Source organism: Miniopterus schreibersii, assembly GCF_964146895.1.
Source record: "Miniopterus schreibersii genome assembly, chromosome: 11".
NCBI classification, from domain to species: domain Eukaryota; kingdom Metazoa; phylum Chordata; class Mammalia; order Chiroptera; family Miniopteridae; genus Miniopterus; species Miniopterus schreibersii.
This window is the reverse complement of record NC_138111.1, coordinates 5,824,644-5,841,434: the sequence shown is the minus strand read 5'-3', so window position 1 is coordinate 5,841,434 and position 16,791 is coordinate 5,824,644. Positions and strand designations below refer to the sequence as shown.

The 16,791-nt window shown below is 59.2% G+C and overlaps 2 protein-coding genes across 7 annotated transcripts in view; one reads left to right on the top strand and one right to left on the bottom strand.

Annotated features, from left to right (window-relative positions):
* Positions 1-882, top strand: part of LRSAM1 (leucine rich repeat and sterile alpha motif containing 1) — a 32,358-nt gene extending 31,476 nt beyond the window's left edge. For all 6 annotated transcript variants that reach the window (XM_081151949.1, XM_081151951.1, XM_081151950.1 and 3 more), the window contains one exon: positions 118-882. In XM_081151949.1, the coding sequence (XP_081008075.1) occupies positions 118-243 (126 nt within the window). In that variant the 3' untranslated portion in view covers positions 244-882. The remainder of the gene's footprint in view (positions 1-117) is intronic.
* A 1,650-nt stretch (positions 883-2,532) lies between these two features.
* Positions 2,533-16,791, bottom strand: part of NIBAN2 (niban apoptosis regulator 2) — a 47,901-nt gene continuing 33,642 nt past the window's right edge. Inside the window, exons 4-14 of the mRNA XM_081150964.1 lie at positions 16,333-16,438; positions 14,971-15,138; positions 10,281-10,396; positions 9,361-9,465; positions 9,116-9,278; positions 7,406-7,593; positions 6,335-6,490; positions 5,689-5,805; positions 5,443-5,550; positions 5,192-5,303; positions 2,533-4,727 (exon numbers count right to left, since the gene is read on the bottom strand). Of these exons, the coding sequence (XP_081007090.1) occupies positions 4,024-4,727; positions 5,192-5,303; positions 5,443-5,550; positions 5,689-5,805; positions 6,335-6,490; positions 7,406-7,593; positions 9,116-9,278; positions 9,361-9,465; positions 10,281-10,396; positions 14,971-15,138; positions 16,333-16,438 (2,043 nt within the window). The 3' untranslated portion in view covers positions 2,533-4,023. The remainder of the gene's footprint in view (positions 4,728-5,191; positions 5,304-5,442; positions 5,551-5,688; positions 5,806-6,334; positions 6,491-7,405; positions 7,594-9,115; positions 9,279-9,360; positions 9,466-10,280; positions 10,397-14,970; positions 15,139-16,332; positions 16,439-16,791) is intronic.

Genomic DNA, 16,791 nt, shown 5'->3' with positions numbered 1-16,791 from the left:
CTATCAGAAGGAAGGACTAGACTTTCACTTGCCGTGTGTGATGCGTTTCTGGGGTAGTGGAGGTTGAGGATGACCACATGTCATGGCAGAGCCCAGACGCTCCCACTCTGTCCTCAGGCCCAGATGATCTTCCTCAACTGCGGCCACGTCTGCTGCTGCCCGCAGTGCTGCCAGCCACTGCGCACGTGCCCGCTGTGCCGCCAGGAGATCGCCCAGCGCCTCCGGATCTACCACAGCAGCTGAGTGCCGGCCTGGGCCCTGGCCCCCCCACCTCTGCCACCCGCAGGCCCAGGGCTCCAGCTCACCCCCTGCTCTCCGCAGACTAGTAAGGGCCCCTCTGCCCTGGGCCCTGCCCCAAGCCCAGGAGGGTGCCCCCCACCCCTGATCTCCAAGACGTCTGGGCTGGGCCCAGGCAGAAAGTGAGTGTTCCTGACCGATGACCTGAATACTGTGTAAGAGAGGATCCCTCACGGTGTACCAGGGAGTGTCCTGGCCAGTGTGGCTCTGCCACCTCCCAGCTGACTATGGCAGGTCCCTTTCCCTCCAGGAGCCTCGGGGTCCTCGTCAGGAGAACACAGACAGTGCTGTCCCTTTCAGCAGGGCAGTGGGAGTGCAGGAGGACCCTGGTGCGGGGAGAGGAGGCCACAGATGGAGCCGGTGACCACAGGCCACCACGGGCTGATTGATCGGCTGGAAGGTGTTCAGTGCAAGCCTTGTGCCACAGGCGACATCAGTCCCTCCCTGCCTCCTTCACTGCTGCCCCTCAAAGCTCTTGGCCCTTCTATTCTCCAGATCTGCACCACCTCACCCCATATGGCTCAAGGGCAGGGAATGAGCTTTGCAGACCCCGAGCAGGAACATCAATAAACCTGTTCACTTCCAGCCTGCTTCCGAGTCATCACTGGGTCCTGATGGAGCCTGGGGAGGGGAAGGGCCCTGGGCCTGGGGTGGGATCCAGAGATGGCTGCACCTCAGTCAGGAGGGAGGAGGCAGAGACGTTCCGAAAGTGAAGTTATGCAAACCTCCCATTGATAGGGGTGGAGACACGGGCTGAGAGAAGGGCAGGAGTCAGCCTGAGCAGGTTGTGCCATGCTGGGCCTGCGCTGTGCGCTCCACTGTCACCATCCCAGACGAGGGAGCGCAGGCTGAGGGAGTGAATGCCCCGGACCTTGCAGCTGGGACACCGCAGTGCTGGGTTTGGACCAGTGCAGTTGTACAGACCCTGTTCTTGCTGAGATTTGCACATTTATTGTGCCTTTTCTGGCAAATGGTTAAGCTGAGGACAGCATTTTCTCTGGGCTGGAGGCAGACTTGCTCAGGCGCCTGGGCTCTGCCACTACCTCTGACTCCCTGGCCAGCCTTCCAGACTCTATTTCCCCTTCCATTCAGTGCGGGACATGATAGGGCTCTAAGTGCTCACCCCAGGTACAGTCCAAGAGCCGGCCGGATATAGGGGACAGGCCCTGGGGTGGCAGAAAGAGCTCTGGACCTGTTTCCCTACCTCATTGGGACCATCCATCAATCCTGTGGGCCAAAGTGGACAAAGACCCCTTGTGATGTGAGTCCTGTTTTCCAGGCAGGAGCTGGGGCCTCTCCCAACGATGTCTCCTTCCTCCTGGAGACCTTTGAGGGTTCTCCCTCCCCACTCACCCTCCTGGGCTCCCCTTGGTCAAGTGGGGAGACTGAGGCCTGAGGTGGGCAGGGCCACTTCACAGAGCACATTTGCCCTGGGAGAAAGGACTTTGGTGATTCCCATTTTATCGGTGAGGTCCCTCAGGCCAAGTTAGTGACTTGCCGAGGGCAACAGTGAGACTGCAGCTGAGCCCCTAGTCTCTGGCCCCGTAGCCCCTGCAGTTCCACACCCCAGCCCTCGTTGACAAGCCCTCAGCCACTGGCCACTGTGGACAGGCTGGTACCAAGGAAACCAACATCCCCCACAGTGACGCTGCCATCTACCCAGGAGGAACGTTTTTACCCATGGACGAGGCAACTCATCCCACCAGTTGTGTGTGTGTGTGTGTGGGGGGGGGGGGGGTCCTGTGTCCCAAAACCTCAGCCAAGGTTCCCCACCTTCCTGGGCCCCACCAATGGCGACACGGTGATGATGGCATCATTTGGAGCTGTGCATGTAAGGGGCACCGCCCACAGCGAGCGCTGGCTGTGTGGTCAGGGGTCTTGAGAACGTTGGCATCGCTGTTGGGATCCAGAATGAGCCAGGGGCCCGCCTACCCCACTGTGGGCGCCTCATGGCCAAGTGGCCTTAAAGCTGCCGGAGTCTCTCTTGGCCGGTCACCCGAGGCTCCCGAAGAGCACCCTGCCCACACGTAGCTGAGGAAGCTGCCTGAGCCGCCAGCGGGCCAGGCACCTGCATGCTCTTCGTCTTCTCTCTGAGCCTCAGTTTCCTCCCCTGTGGGGATAACGTAAGTCTGACCTAGAGGTGCTCAGTCAAGGGAGCCCAGAAAGCCGGGCGCATGGACAGGCCCAGACGCAGTCTCTAGCCCAGGTCCCCTGCCGGCACCACGCACAGGTCGCTGGCTTTAAATAAAGCATTTATTGATTAGTAGAAGCTTAAACAGTTCACTTAATATTTTCAATACAATGTCTGAAAGACTGGAAAACACCAAAAGGCACTAGAGGAGAACATCTTAAGTCGGAATGTGTTGGTAGGAGAGGTTAGTGAGGCATCTGAGATTAGGGCTGGTGGTGGAGGGATCCTGAGCACCAACCTCTGCCACCCGTCCTGGGGGTCCACGGCCCGGGCCCCAGGAAGCAGAACAAGGGAGGGTGCAGGGCTGGGCGGGGGCCCCACCCTGAGGACCCTGAACAAGTCATTTTCTGCCCTGCCGACCTCTCCTCAAAGCAGTCTGGAGGGTCTGGAACTGCCAGGCTGGGAGTGGCCCTGGCTTCACCCTCACCCCCAGGAACAAGAAGCCGTGGACAAGCCTTTGGCCCCAAGCAACTCACATTGTAAAAAGGGCCTGGAATGTTCAGGGTAAGGTGACTTGGTGACTCAGGCAGCAAGGGCCAAGCCACAGCCTGACCCCAAATCCTCAGAGCGGCCACCAGCGTGCATCAGGGAGCCACGGCCCTTCAGGAGCCCTACCAGCTCCCTCAGTGGACAGCATGTGCCTTGGAGGTGGCCCACGGAGGACAGAATCCACACCCACTAAACCCTGCCTCTGAGCAGAGCGCCGCCCTCCCCTCAGCCCCAACCCAGGGGGGCACAGGGGCGGGACAGAGGGGCTCCTGAAGACTGGGTGCCAGCAAGCAAGCCGGAGGAGCCTGCTGCGGCTGGAAGTCAGGGATCTGAAGGCCCGCGCGGCCTCCAGCAGCCTCTGCCCTCTGGCCGCCTGCTCGCAAGGCTCGCTCCCGCCCTCGGACACGTCCTACCCCGGACCAGCACATTCCGGGCCTTTCTCATTCCATCCCCAGCCTGTGGACCCATCTCCCTTCATGAAGCACCCCCCCCCCAGCGTCCTCCAGGCTGAAGACGCCCTCCTTGCGCTTCCCCTCATCCAGGGTGGGGAAAGCGAGGCCACTGTCCACTCGGGAACTGGCCTCTGGGCCCGGCCTGGAAGAGCAGGGAGGGGAGTGAGGCCCAGAGGTGGGCCTCAGCGCTTAATGTTCCTGGTTCCAATGAGCCTTTGGTGAGGGGAGGGGACTCGGGCTCTGAGTCACAGCAGACGGTGCCTTGACCTCCCTCTTTGCAAGGATGGCAAGACCCACGAGGGGAACAGGTCACAGAGAACAGACAGAAAGGGAGGACCCAGAGAACTGGGGCCACTAGGTGCTCCCCAGCTCCCTCAGCTACGCTCGGCCCCCAGCACAAGCAGGAAAGCTGAGATCACCTCCAGAAGAGAAAACAAAGTAGGACCGAACCCAATAAAGTGACTTCAGGTGGACTCATCCGGGCCCAGCCCCACCCCGAGGCACAGATCCCTGCTCCAGCTGGAGCCAAGCTTGTCAGTGCCTCAGAGGGAGGGGCCCGTGTGCCTTGTCCAACAGCAGCTCAGGTGCGACAGCCTAGAACTCAGTCTGCACCCCTGCGCTGTCCTCGGTGGTGGTGTGGATGGGGGGGCGGCCTCCAGGACTGGACTCCTGTTCCCCGGTCTCCTGGTCATTGGGCTTCGAAGGCTCGAGGTCCACAGCCTTTCCAGTTGGGAGCTGCGGGACGGGGGTGGGGGTGGGGACAATCGAGGCAGGTGGTGAGGAGGATGCAGGTGGTGAAGAGGCCGCAGGTGGCGAGGAGGCTGCAGGTGGTGAGCCCGCAGGTGGCGAGCCCGCAGGTGGTGAGCCCGAAGCTGGCAGGATGATCACGGGCTGGGAGCTATTCTGCACGGGGGCCCCATTGATCAGGGGGCAGGCCGGTGGGGGACTCTCAGCCCGCAGATCCTGGGCCAGCAGGTCACGGACCTCAGTGACACTGTCCAGGGACGCAGGTGACAGTGGCTCAGGGCTAGCCTCGAAGGGCAGCCCTGCCTCCTCATCGTGGACCACGGACACCACCTGCTTGGCTCGCCGTCGCTTCTCCCAGGTGGTGGCTGCTTCCTGGACACCGGGGCTGGGGCTGCCACTGTCCCCTCTGCCGCCACCACTGCCACCATACTCCTCACCCCAGTCGATGGGTGAGCCCTCGGCCAGCAGATGCAGGTTGGGGTCGCTGTTGTGCAGGACCACGCTGTCCCGGTACAGGTTGTGCTTCCTCTGCACGGCTGCCTCCTTCACGGCTGCAGGGTCAAAGGGGTGCATCAGGGCACTGACCACAGGGACGACAGCTGCCACCACACTCTTTGCTGTGCCCAAATGTGACCAGCACCATCCCCCAGGGGCCTCCCCACGGCCTGAGCGGGTGTTGTAATTGGGATATGACTTACTCCAGGCCTCACTGCAAGGAAGGAGGAGCCGTGACCCTAACCCAAAGCCCAAGCTGGTAACCACCGTGTCACCCTGTCACTCATCTGACACTCCCGGAATGTCAAGGACCCATGAAGAAACTAAGGCACAGAGACTGGATGCTATCCTCCTGTGGCTACACAGCTAACAGTGGGCCTACCCTGGCCCAGAGGCATCAATCTCATTTTCTTTGCAGCTTCGCTGACCCCACCACCCTCCTGGCGATCAGAATCCCAGCAGCAGTGGGGCAGCCCCCAGCCAGCCCCGGGGGGCCTCCTGCGGGGGCGCTGGCACACACCCTGCAGGATGTCCTTCATGACCGTCTGCAGCACCACCTCCTCGTACGTGTTCTCCACCAGGATAAACCTGGCAAAGTCCTCGAAGATCAGCTCCTGGAACCGGGGCAGCTCCTGCAAGGCGAGGCGGGCACGGGGCAGAGAGGGGTGGTCAGGGCCTCGGGGCAGAGAGGGCCCGTGGGCTCCGCCCCACCCGCCGCTAGTCAGGCTGGCTCCCCGGGACCAAGGGGGCGGTGGCCGGGGGGCCGCTCACCGACTTGCAGGTGGGGGCGAGCTTCTTGAGCAGGAACGGGATGGTGATCTGCAGCAGCGCCTCCCGGAAGAAGCGCTTCCGCACGGTGCTGCTGTCATAGTCGTATTTCTGCCACGAAAGAGGAAACGGGGCTCAGAGTCCGTGGGCCCCACAGGCCCCTGGCATGAGGATGGAAGGCCAGCGGTCTGGACTCAGGGCTCAGCCGCACTTAGGGCAGGTCAAGGGTCAGGGGGCGAAGCCGCTCACCTTCAGCACGCGCTCCAGGATCCGCTGGATGGACTTGCACAGCTCCTCCTTGGTGGGCCCCTTGCCCAGCTCCTGGTGCAGGAGGGTCTCGAACGTGTACACGGCATTGTCCATTTGCTGTGGGGCACACCATGGGGTACATGAAGGCCCGGGAGTGCCCACAGCCCCTTCTGCATGCCTCCAAGAGGCTGCTCAGCCAGCTGCCCCAGGCCGGCCGGGGAGGAGTGGGTGGCGCGTGTGCTCACTCGGTGCTCACACCCTCACATCGCTACTGAGCATCTGCTGTGTGCTGACACAGTGCTGGGCACCGGGCGGACCCTGCCTCAAGGAAATAGGAAACAGAGGTCCCGGGCCCTGCAGGAAGGGGTTTGGGGGCTTGGGGAGTAAGGAGGGCTTCATGGAGGAAGGGGTCTCTAAGCTGAGACCTGGAAGATGAGTCTGAATTAGCCAGGTGAACAGAGGGACGGGTGTTCCAAACAGATGGGAGAGCACCTGAGACCGGAGCGGGAGAGCACGAAGGGCTGAGCGTGGCCACAGGGCGGCACACGTGGAGGGTGGAGCCAGGGAGTGGGCGACTCTCCCAGGAGATGGGGACCGTGGAAGGGACAGGGCTGTGGCGTGTGTGGGGCAGGAGCCTCTGGCCCACCTCACGCATGTGGATCTGGGCTCGCTGCTTAAACACGGACGTGCTGGACACGTCGAAACGCTGCTGCAGCCCGTCGAGCCGCAGCGGCTCCATCTTCTCGTAGCAGCTCTGCATCTTGAGAGGGTGGTAGGCCAGCTGGGACAGCTTCTCCATGTACTGCAGGGAGGAAGGCATGTGTGGGGCCTGAGCTGGGGCCGCCTGACTGGCCGGGCAGCCCCGGCAGCCCCACGCCTTACTGGGCCCTCGGAATTGAGGCCCTGGGGCTGGCACTAGCACCAGGGAAAGCAGCCGAGGACAGGGGGTGCCCAGAAGGGCAAGCCCGGGAGGGCTTGAGACAGAAAGGATGGGGAGCTGGAGAGGAGGAAAGTGGTCCAGCAGCCCAACCTGGGTGCTAGGAGATGGGTCCTGTTCCCTTCTGGGGCACTGGGTGACCTTGGGCAGGTCACTCACCCTCTCTAAGCCTCAGGTTACTCAGCCTCAAAGTCAGATGATGTGTCGTGATTTCTAAAGTCCTTTCTGCTTCTCAGATTCTGTGATTATATTGCCTGTGGGCTCTCTGATTTGAGGTATGGAAGAGGCTAAGACTACAGGACCAATTCCATCTTCACCTGACAACCAGGTGGAGCCCCAGGCAGCCAAGGACCCCGATATGGGGCCTGTGGAAGGGCGTTCACCCCGAGAACCAGAAAACGGAGGGACAGTGGGAGAGCTGGGCTGTCTCAATGGTGGGTCACATGAATGGCACACAGGTATTTAACTCACCTTGACAATTACATTCCTCACATCTAAAGCTTCCCTTTCCTTCCTCCCCTCCTTCCTCCCCTCCCTCCCTTCTCTGTTAAGTTCTTTGATATTTTAGCAACTAGCTTGGCTTAGGAAGGCTGCTGGCAGGGGGTCAAGTTCCCCCTTTTCTCTAACAGCCAACAGCTTCAGCCTCTCCTACTCGGCCCCTCAGCCGTTTACAGGTTATGCCGGAGGGGAGTGGCCCACCGGGGTCACTGAGGGCCTGACGAGGGCTGACCAGACCTCAACCCAGGAGGGCTCCCCGCCCGGAGGTCAGGGCAGCCTCACCTCGCCCAGTTTGTCGATTCCACCCTCATTGATGACGTTCAGGTTCATGTCGGTGACCTCCTTGAAGAAGACGTCCCGCACCTCGGTGAAGCCCTGGCTGGTGGGCACCATGAGGGCCTCCAGGATGGACGAGATGTAGGGCTGGACGTGGTTCCGGACGCACACCTCCGCCTTGGGAAGGATGAAGGCTGCGCCCAGAGGTAGTCGGTTAGCTGATGTCCCCCTGGGGCAGCTCCCAGCCACCCTGGACCCTGAGGCTAGAGGCAGGCGATTGGGCTTGTTTGGTTTTTTTGTTTGTTTTGTTTTGTTTTTTTAAAAATATATCAGAGAGAGGGAGGGAGAGAGAGATAGAAACATCCATGATGAGAGAGTCATTGATCGGCCGCCTCCTGCAGGCCCCCGACTGGGGATCGAGCCAGCAACCCGGGCACATGCCCTGACCGGGAATCGAACCCCGATCGCCTGGATCCTAGGTCGATGCTCAACCGCTGAGCCACGCCCGGCCGGGCTGTTTGTTTTTTTAAAGAAAGCCACTGATGACAACAGCAGCAAACAATGACTTCAGAGACAGTAAGGACAATAAATCCACAGAGCCAAAAGGACACGGTCTTCTGAGATTGGACTCTGATATTCCTGAAACTGTGGTGAAACTAAGACTAAGAGAACTGCTGGTCTAAAGGTGTTGGCAGTTTTTCTGCTCAGCTAGACATAGAAAACAGCGTCTTTGGGGTGTTTGCTCATTTATTTTTAAAAAAATGGAAACAACTTTAGTAGATTCAATGAGCCTCTGGGTATTGCAAACGCCGACCCTGATCCTGCTCTGGAATGCGTGGCCTGGCTCAGCGTGACCATGTGAAAGGCTGTGACCTTGTGGACAGGGACCATCTCCAGGACACTCTGACCAAGGCATTTGTACCCTGGGGTGTTCTGACGTCCCTCCCTCTCCTCTGTCCAGCCAGTGTTGTTTGTTCCACAGAATAAATGGCAACTCTCGTCTCGGCGTCCTATCCGCTCACAGTGAACACAGCCCGTAAAGAATAACTCTTGGGCAACTGACAACTCTTGGCCAATGTGTTGTGGTGACAAGGGATGGAAAGGATCCCATCTGGATGGGAACAGAAAGGAGCATAAACTGACTGGGAAAAGTTAGACTTGGGGAAAGTGACTCATCAGTGTCAGGCTGACGTCTGCTGAAACGACACGTGGTGAAAATCTGTGATCGACCGAGAGGAGCAGAAGGCTGACCCTCCGTGACAAACACTCAGCTCTTCAAGGTCTGGGTTTATAGAAACCACAGCTACAACACAGCTCACAGGGGTGGGGCAAGCAATGGCTCAGATTTGATTTCGATTTTTTAAAACAATCAACGAGCCCGGCCGGGCGTGGCTCAGAGGTTGAGCATCGACCTAGGATCCAGGCGATCAGGGTTCGATTCCCGATCAGGGCACACGCCTGGGTTGTGGGCTCGATCAATGACTCTCTCATCATTGATGTTTCTGTCTCTCTCTCTTCCTCTGTCTGAAATCAATAAAGATATTTTTTTTAAAAATTTTTTTTAAACAAAAATAAAAAATAAAACAATCAACAAATCGGGTCATTGCTGGGAAATGCACACGGGCCCTGAAACAGACAGGAGGCCCGCCCTGGCCCCGGAGGGCCGGTCGCCCCGCAGGTCAGCACAGCGAAGACAAGCTCGGGGAGCCCGCCTACCGCGGATCTTGCCGGCCAGGTGCTCCTTGGAGGTGATGATCTGGTCCATGTCGGTGCGGATGACCGCCTCCATGGCCGGCCGGGCCAGCAGCAGCTTGGACAGCACCGCCTCAAAGTGCGCTTTGGCCTGCTCGTACACTATGCGGTACACGGCGTCGGAGATCTGGGCCAGAGATGCGGGGTCAGGGCTGGGCCGAGGGCGCCAGGCAGCTGCAGACTCCCAGCCCCCAGCCCAGGCCACCCACCTGGATCCACTGCCGCTGTCGCTCCTGCGGTTTCCCCTTCAGCCGTGGGGCGAGCTCCGCCTTCAGCTCAGGGCCCAGCTCCTCCATCACCAGGTTGCTCAGGATCTAGGACCAGGAGGCACAGTCGGGGCAGGGGTGGGAGCAGGGCCAGGTACGGTCCTCATGTCCCATCAAGCCCAGCCGCTCAGGCCCCTACCCTCTCGGGGTTGGCCCTTTGCTCCATATATCCAGTGCCCTCTCTCCTGAGTGTCCTTCCCACAGGTCTCAGCAGGTGCCCTGCAAGATCCTCAGGCTCAAGGGTCACAGCTCAGCGCCTCTGCACATGCTGCCCCATGGGGAACGCCACACTCTTTCCCCCGTGGCTGCGCAAGGAGGTGTGTGTGCTTATTTGTCTGTTTCTACTAAACAGAGTTCCATGAGGTCCAGGGCTGTGTCCCTTTTGCTGTTGTCACCAAGGATATTTTTTCCTTTGATTTTGAGAGAGAGTGAAGGGCGGGGGAGAGAAACATCGATGTGAGAGAGACACATCAAATGGCTGCCTCCCACACGTGCCCTGACCGGGGCTGGGGAATCGAACCTGCAACCCAGGTACGTGCCCTTGACTGGGAATCGAACCCGCAACCCTTCGGCGCCCAGGCCGTCACTTTAACCACTGAGCAACACCAGCCAGGGCAGGGCTGTGTCCCTCTTGCTCACAGTGGCATCTGGGCACCTGGGCCAGGGCAAATGCTCAGGAAATGACTGCACAAAATACCAAGTATCTCCACCTGCACGGCTAACTTAGGCCTCCACCTGTCAAAAACCTGAGCTTGTTGTCTCTGTCCAAACCTGCAGCACCCACAGCCCATCTCCGTGCCCGACCGCACCCTCTAGGCCCTGGGTAGCTTCTGCAGTCTCCCCACCAGCCTTCCTGGCCTCACCTGCACCTCGTTCCCACACAGCATCTCCCAGGTGCCGTACAGTTCCCTCGACTGGCGGTACATGCGGATGGCGTCCGTGAACGCGGGGCCCTCCACCTTGGAGTCTTCAGGGATCCCTGCCCAGGAGAGGGAAGGAGCGAGGTCAGCAGGCCTGCCCAGGGGTCTCCACCTACACCAGCTGACAGCCAGCCCCCCTACCTGCACACACACACCCCCACCTGCAACCCCCGCGGCCCTTGTCGTAACTGGGCAGGAGTAGCTGCAGTGACAGCCACAGGGACAGTAGCCCACCACCAACAGCAGCAAGGCAGGCAGTCCTCCGAATCCCCTTTATCTCCTTAGGTCCTCCCGACCACCCCAAGTCACGGGCATGTCATTTACCCTACTTCTCAGGTGGCAGGCACTGCCGAAGGTCCAAGGACAGTGATGGCAGAGCCAGGACTAGGTGCCACCCCACCCTCCCAACGGAGGCCGCCCCGAGATCCCTGTTCCCTTTCTGCCCCGCCCCTACTCTCTGCCACGCGCACCCCTCCTCTCTGCCATGCGAACCCCTCCTCTCTGCCATGCGCACCCCTACTCTCTGCCACGCGCACGCACAGAAGCAGCCACAGACAATCTGCGAACGATCGTGATTCACAGCCACGCCCGTGGGACGTGGTCTGCCAAGCCTGGTTCCAGATCGCTGAACCCCAAGGGGCCTCAGTTTCCCCTCTGAACGCTGGGAACCATGACCCGGCCTGGCCTCACACATCCACCGGGAGGCTCCTGGGGCCACAGTGCAGGGCCAAGGGGCACCTGACTAGTAACTGCGGCGAGGACCTGCTCCTGCTGCCATGGGCAGGCCCTGGGTCCGCCTTGGTCACCACTGTGTGTCCAGGGCTGACTAGAAAACACCGTAAATGCCATTTCTCTATTTTTGTTATTGGTGGTGGTGGCGGTGGCCCAGATGTGTGCGCCCACCTCCCCCGGGCTGGCGATGAACCTGCAGAGTGGGTGCTGGGAGGCAAGCACAGGAAGTTGGGAAATCGGCCCGGGGACGAGCGTGGTTAAACTGCAGAGCCAGGTGGCAGCGGCGCCCGGCCACATGCCTCCGCCCGCAGCAGCGCCGAGGGAGGGAAGGGAAACAGCCCGCGCCTCCGAAACCCCGGCTCCCGCTGCGATGACTACAGGCTGAGTCACCCCACAGAGAAAAAGCCCCTCTCTGGCGTGCAGAGGACTCCTCCCCTCCCACGTGCGGCTGGCCGCAGGAATCACTGCCTGTCGGAGCTGGGCGGGAGCTCAACAGTGGGGAAACTGAGGCCCAGCCCCCCTCCCTGCAGTGGCAGCTTCCTAGACTGGCAGCTGCAGGAACTTGGCATCAGAAGGAGTGACTGGGTCAGAGCAGGAGTGTTCTAGCCGGAGCACCATGCAGAGCCCTGGGGTGGGTGCTGCCCACCTGGGCCAGGAGAGAGCCCACCCCCGCGGGTTCGCAAAAGGGGCACAGTCTCCCAGACACCAGGTTTTGCCTAAAAACTCCAGGCTCTGTATTATACGCAGCCTCTCCCACGTCGGGGCATTTATATTCTTGAAGCAGCAGCCAGCTGTGCAGGTGGCAGGAAGGTGAGGCAGAGGCCGGGGCAGCGGGAAGGAGGCTGCCAGTGTTCCCGGCCCTGGCTCTGGCCAACTAGACCCTTACGACGTCTCCAGTCTGCATGCCAAGCCGCCAAGTTTTACAAAAGTGAAGGTCACTGCTCCCACACTACTCCCATGATCCTGGCTGCCGGGGCTGGATTGCGTGTGTGTGTGTCCCAAAAATTCATATGTTGAAGCCCTAAGCCCTATCACTTCAGAACAAGGCTGTATTTGGAGACAGGGACTTAAAGAGGTAATTAAGGTAAAATGAGGTCATTAGTCTGGGCCCTAACCCAGAATGACTGGTGTCCTTATAAAAAGAGGGAATTTGGACTCAGAAAATGTTTGCACACAGAGGGAGGACCATGGGAAGACACAAGGAGAGGGAGCCCTCTGCCAGTCAAGGAGAAAGGCCTCAGAAGAAAACAAACCTGCTGACACCTTGGTTTTGGACTTCCAGCCCCAAGAACTGTGAGAAAATAAATTTCTGCTATTTAAGCCTCAGTCTGTGGTACTTTGCTACGGCCGCCAGAGCCAACTAAGACACTGGCCCTGGGCTGAGACCTCAAAAGCATCCCCTCCTCTAATCCTGTGAGGAACCGCTGTTCTCAGCCCCACTTTCCGAACTGAGAAAAGAGGCTCAGAGAGGCAGTTACTGGCTCAAGGACACACAGCACCAGGGCTCAGACCCAAGAGCCGCTGACTCTGGCCAGACCTAGAGACTTCCTGCCTGTGGGGTCCTCAGGGTCAGGCTGAGAAAGGAAACTGCATTCCTCAGTCCTGGGCAGCAGACAGGAAGAGGCCTTGACCTCTGACCCCAGCCCACCCTGAGGGCTCAGCTCAGTGCCCCAGCTGCCTCTTGCCACCCCCAGCTGCTCCTGGAACGCAGGATGTTGGGGGGGGGGGGGTGCTGGGATGAGCTGGCGTCCACCCAGCTTGGCCTCCTTCCCCACTCACCCCACCACTTCCTGGCAGCCCCAGAGCCAGAGCAGAGAGAGCAATTCCAGGCTCCACAAATTCCAGGCCCAGCCTCCCAGCTGAAGGAAGCAGACAACTTTCCCACAGTCCTCAGGGTGGAGGAAAGCTGGTCTAAAACTGGCCTGATCAGCTCCAGACACCTTCCTGCAGCAGCTCTCCCGGCCTCCCCTCCTTCCTGAGGCACGAACACCCAAGGGGCTGCCCTCGGCCTCCCAGCTGAACACTCGCTATGTGCCAGGCAGGGAGCCAGGCGCTCTACCCAAACCAACTCATTCACTCCTCCCAGCAACCCACACTGTGTACAGGGGACCCGAATGGTGATTCTTCCCCACCTGGTCCTGTCCCCACCCCCACCTGGCCTGGGGTCACCCTGCCAGGTCAGCCATTAGCCTCAGAAACCTGGAGAGGGTGGAAGTGGGCCAGGCTGGAGGGGAGGGAGAGAAGGGAGGAAGAAGGGAGGAGCAGGGAGGGTGCCCAGGCCAGGAGCCAGAGCCCAGATGGCCTCCACCCAGTCCTGGCCCTGCAGCCCCGGGGGACCCGGGAACAGGAGGCCCTTTGTGGGCGACGGGGCCAGCCCAGGTGGCAGGGGTTGGCCTGGCAGATTCCAGACAGGGCAGAGGCGGCTCTGGAGAGTTGAGAGGACAAGTGGGGTGAGCTGAGGCACCGCGACTGCCACCTCCAGGCGTGGGTGCCCACACGGTCTATCCACCTCTGTGTGGAGCCAGGCTGGCAGGCTGGGCAGGGGCAGGCGCAGCTCCGTCCCTCTGCTGCCCCAAGGCCAGGTCACTAGGAAGGCCATTTGGGGTCCAGGATAGGGTTGGCCCTCCCTCAAAATAGTCACAAGCCTTTTGATCAAATTCCTTAGAGTCCTATAAGGCACTCCTGACCACAGTGTGCCCTGCAACCCAATTTCAGATCAACCTGTCCCCAATTCAGGGCCTCCTCTAAACTGCTCCCACCTCTGGGCCTCCCCTCATGCAGCGACTACCTCTGTCTAGAACTCTCCTCCCTCTGCTGAAGGCTGATTCATCCTTCAACTGAACCGTCGCCCCCTCACAGAGCAGCCCTGATCCACCCTCCCCATGCATTGGATCAGTACCCCCCCAGTACAGTCACACCCTCAAGCCTCCCCAGGCAGCTCCCTCCCCAGCACCCAGCACAGCTGTGATTCATCACCCCTGGTACCCTCACCTATTTCACATCTGTCTCCCCACCGGGCTCCCAGCCGCTCGGGGTGCCAGAAGCACATCTCCCTCCCTTGCTGCATCCTCAGCACCCAGACACAAAAAGTGTTTGTTGAATGAATGAGTGAGCTAGAAGAGACCTCATAAGTTCACAGATGAGAACACTGAGGCCCTGAGGGAGGAAGTAAACTTCCTAGAGTACCTAGGGTCGGTGGAAGGGGAAAAATGATATAACAAAAAAGATTTTTTACAAGCATTGAGTGTATTCTCATTGTAAATCCTCACACAACCCTCAGACAAGGGGGGATTCTATGCCCATTTTCAGAGGCTCCCAGAGGTAAGTCAGTCTCCTAAGGTCTTGCTGCTAGAAAACGGCAGAATCAGGATGGTGATTCTGCGATCCAGGGTCCAAGAGCATAGCAATCACGCCCCTCTGAGAACAGTGTCCTGATTTTTTTCTGAGCAACACAGAATTTTTTTTGTTTTGGTTTGGTTTTTTTTAAAGCCTCACCCGAGGATATATGTTTATTGATTTGAGAGAGAGAGGAAGGGAGAGAGAGAAAGAAACATCAATGCGAGAGAGAAACATCAATCGGTTGTCTCCCGTACTCACCCCGACCAGGAATCAAACTCGCAACCTAGGTATGTGCCCTGACTAGGAATTGAGCCCGAAACCTTTTGGTGTACAGGACAAGGCTCCAACCAACTGAGCCACTGGCCAGGGCAACAGAGGATTGTTTTCATCAAGGAAAAAAGTTAACGGCAGCATCACTGTCGTTTCTCACAAGCCCGGAAGGAAAAGAGAATAGCTCATAGAGCAGGGTTGCCACACCACACTCAGCCAGTAGGTGTCGCCATTCAGCACAAACCAAGGTGCTGCCCCTCACCCCCAGGGCCGGGGCCTGAAAGCCACTCACCGTTGTTGCAGTGCCGGATGCAGTCCTGCATGACAGCCTGCCACTTCTCCTGCTCGGCTTCCGTCATCATGCAGAAGTAGTAGTGACGTGCAGAAGGATGCCAGAGGATGAGTGGGAACTGCGTGGGGCACTTAAGGATGGGGGCAGTGCCTGATTTTGATGTGATCCCTGTGGAGACAGTGCCCTCTGAGGAGCTGCCCTCTGCAGTTTCCCTGGACCCCAACCTGAGGGGCAGGCTCAGGCCCAGAGAGGGTCGGCCTGTCCTGGGGTCACTGGCAAGTCAGTTGGGAGGCAGCATCCTTTCCTGCTGCGTCCTTCACAGCCTGACTAAAGGGGCCCCGACATCTGTTTAGATCCATTTTTTTAGAGCTGGTAATGCATCCACCCCTCTTGGGGAAGGTTCTAAACTCTGTGTGGAAGGCACAAATAACACAAGGTCAGAGCCCTCAGGTGCAAAAGCCAAGCATTACCTTCTTGGGTTTCCCTTCAAATTTTAGCTACAGAGGCCAAAGTGTGGTTTAAATGTCCAAGGGGGGAAGGAGGCCTGGGAGTGGGGAATAAAAATAATAAAAGGGCATTTTTCTCTCTCTATTTTGTCTGCGTGGATTTTCAAGATCCAGTGAGATAATGGTCCTGGGCTGGTGTTAATTATAAAACAATGCCGGTTCTTCTTTGCGCCCTGGCTCTGTCTGTGTCCCTGGCTGGGCTTGGCGCACGCAGACCTCATGGGGTCCACACAACACCCCAAGGTCAGTCCTCTCAGTGCTGTGTTGCCCGAAAAGACACAGAAAAACAAAACCAGAGTGCAGGCTGGAATCCAGGAATGCCGACTCCAGCTGAGCCCTCGGCCACACGGGGAGCTTCAGTCCCAAGTCCCATCTAGGGGAACGTGCTGCCCCCCAGGCCAGCATCTCCCCCTCTTTAGTTCCCTGGGATCATCTGAGGGGCAGGTATGCTCCTGTGAGGCTTCTGGGAGTCTGTGACAAGGTGGGGTGGACAGGAGGCCGAGAATAACTCCTCGAAAACGCAGCACTGACTCAGCAGTTTACAAAGCAGGGTCACCTGGGTCATCATCTCCCGGGAGTCTCTCAAGGACTCAGGGAAGGGGCAGGATAGAGCGCGAGGTCCCCAGTGCACAGCTGTGATCATAGGTTTCAGGAAGCGGGGACTCAGGTGCGGCCCACACGGGTGCAGTCAGGCCTCCTCTGGGGGCTCAGTTCATGCTGGGCACCTGCCGGCAGCTCTAGGCCCAGATGGTCTTTCTGCAAACGTGGGGCCTGGAGCTGATCAGGCCGCCCTCTCCCTGGGCCAAATCCCCGGGCCTGTGCAGGGCATTTCGGCCTGGGGTGGGTGCTCTTTTACCTGGTAAGGAGTTGCCAACCAGCTCCAGGTACTGGTCCACAGAGGTGAGGATTTTGTAGCCTGCGCTGTTGATGACAGCCCGGGGTGGGACCTGCCGCTCATAGGCCTGAAGAGAGGGCAAGAGAGATGGTCCCTGGGGGTTACAGGTAATGACCAAGCCAAATCCCATCTCCAGCTCTGGCTCCAGGACCCCTACTCAGGGTTGCCCGGTGTTGCCCAAGGCAGGAGGAGAAGAGGGGAAGGAGGAAAGGGAGGAGGCAGGGGAGTCTGACCAACACGGTGACTAGAGTCAACATGGTATAGTGACCTGAACCCAGGCTCTGGGCTCAAATCCTGGCTCCGCTGAGTACTGTCTGTGTGATGCTGAGGATAAGGTTCCTCCACCACCTGTGCTTCGGTTTCTTCACCCATGAAACCAGGGTAATTGGCCCCTCGCTGAGCGGATATCCACCGAAAATG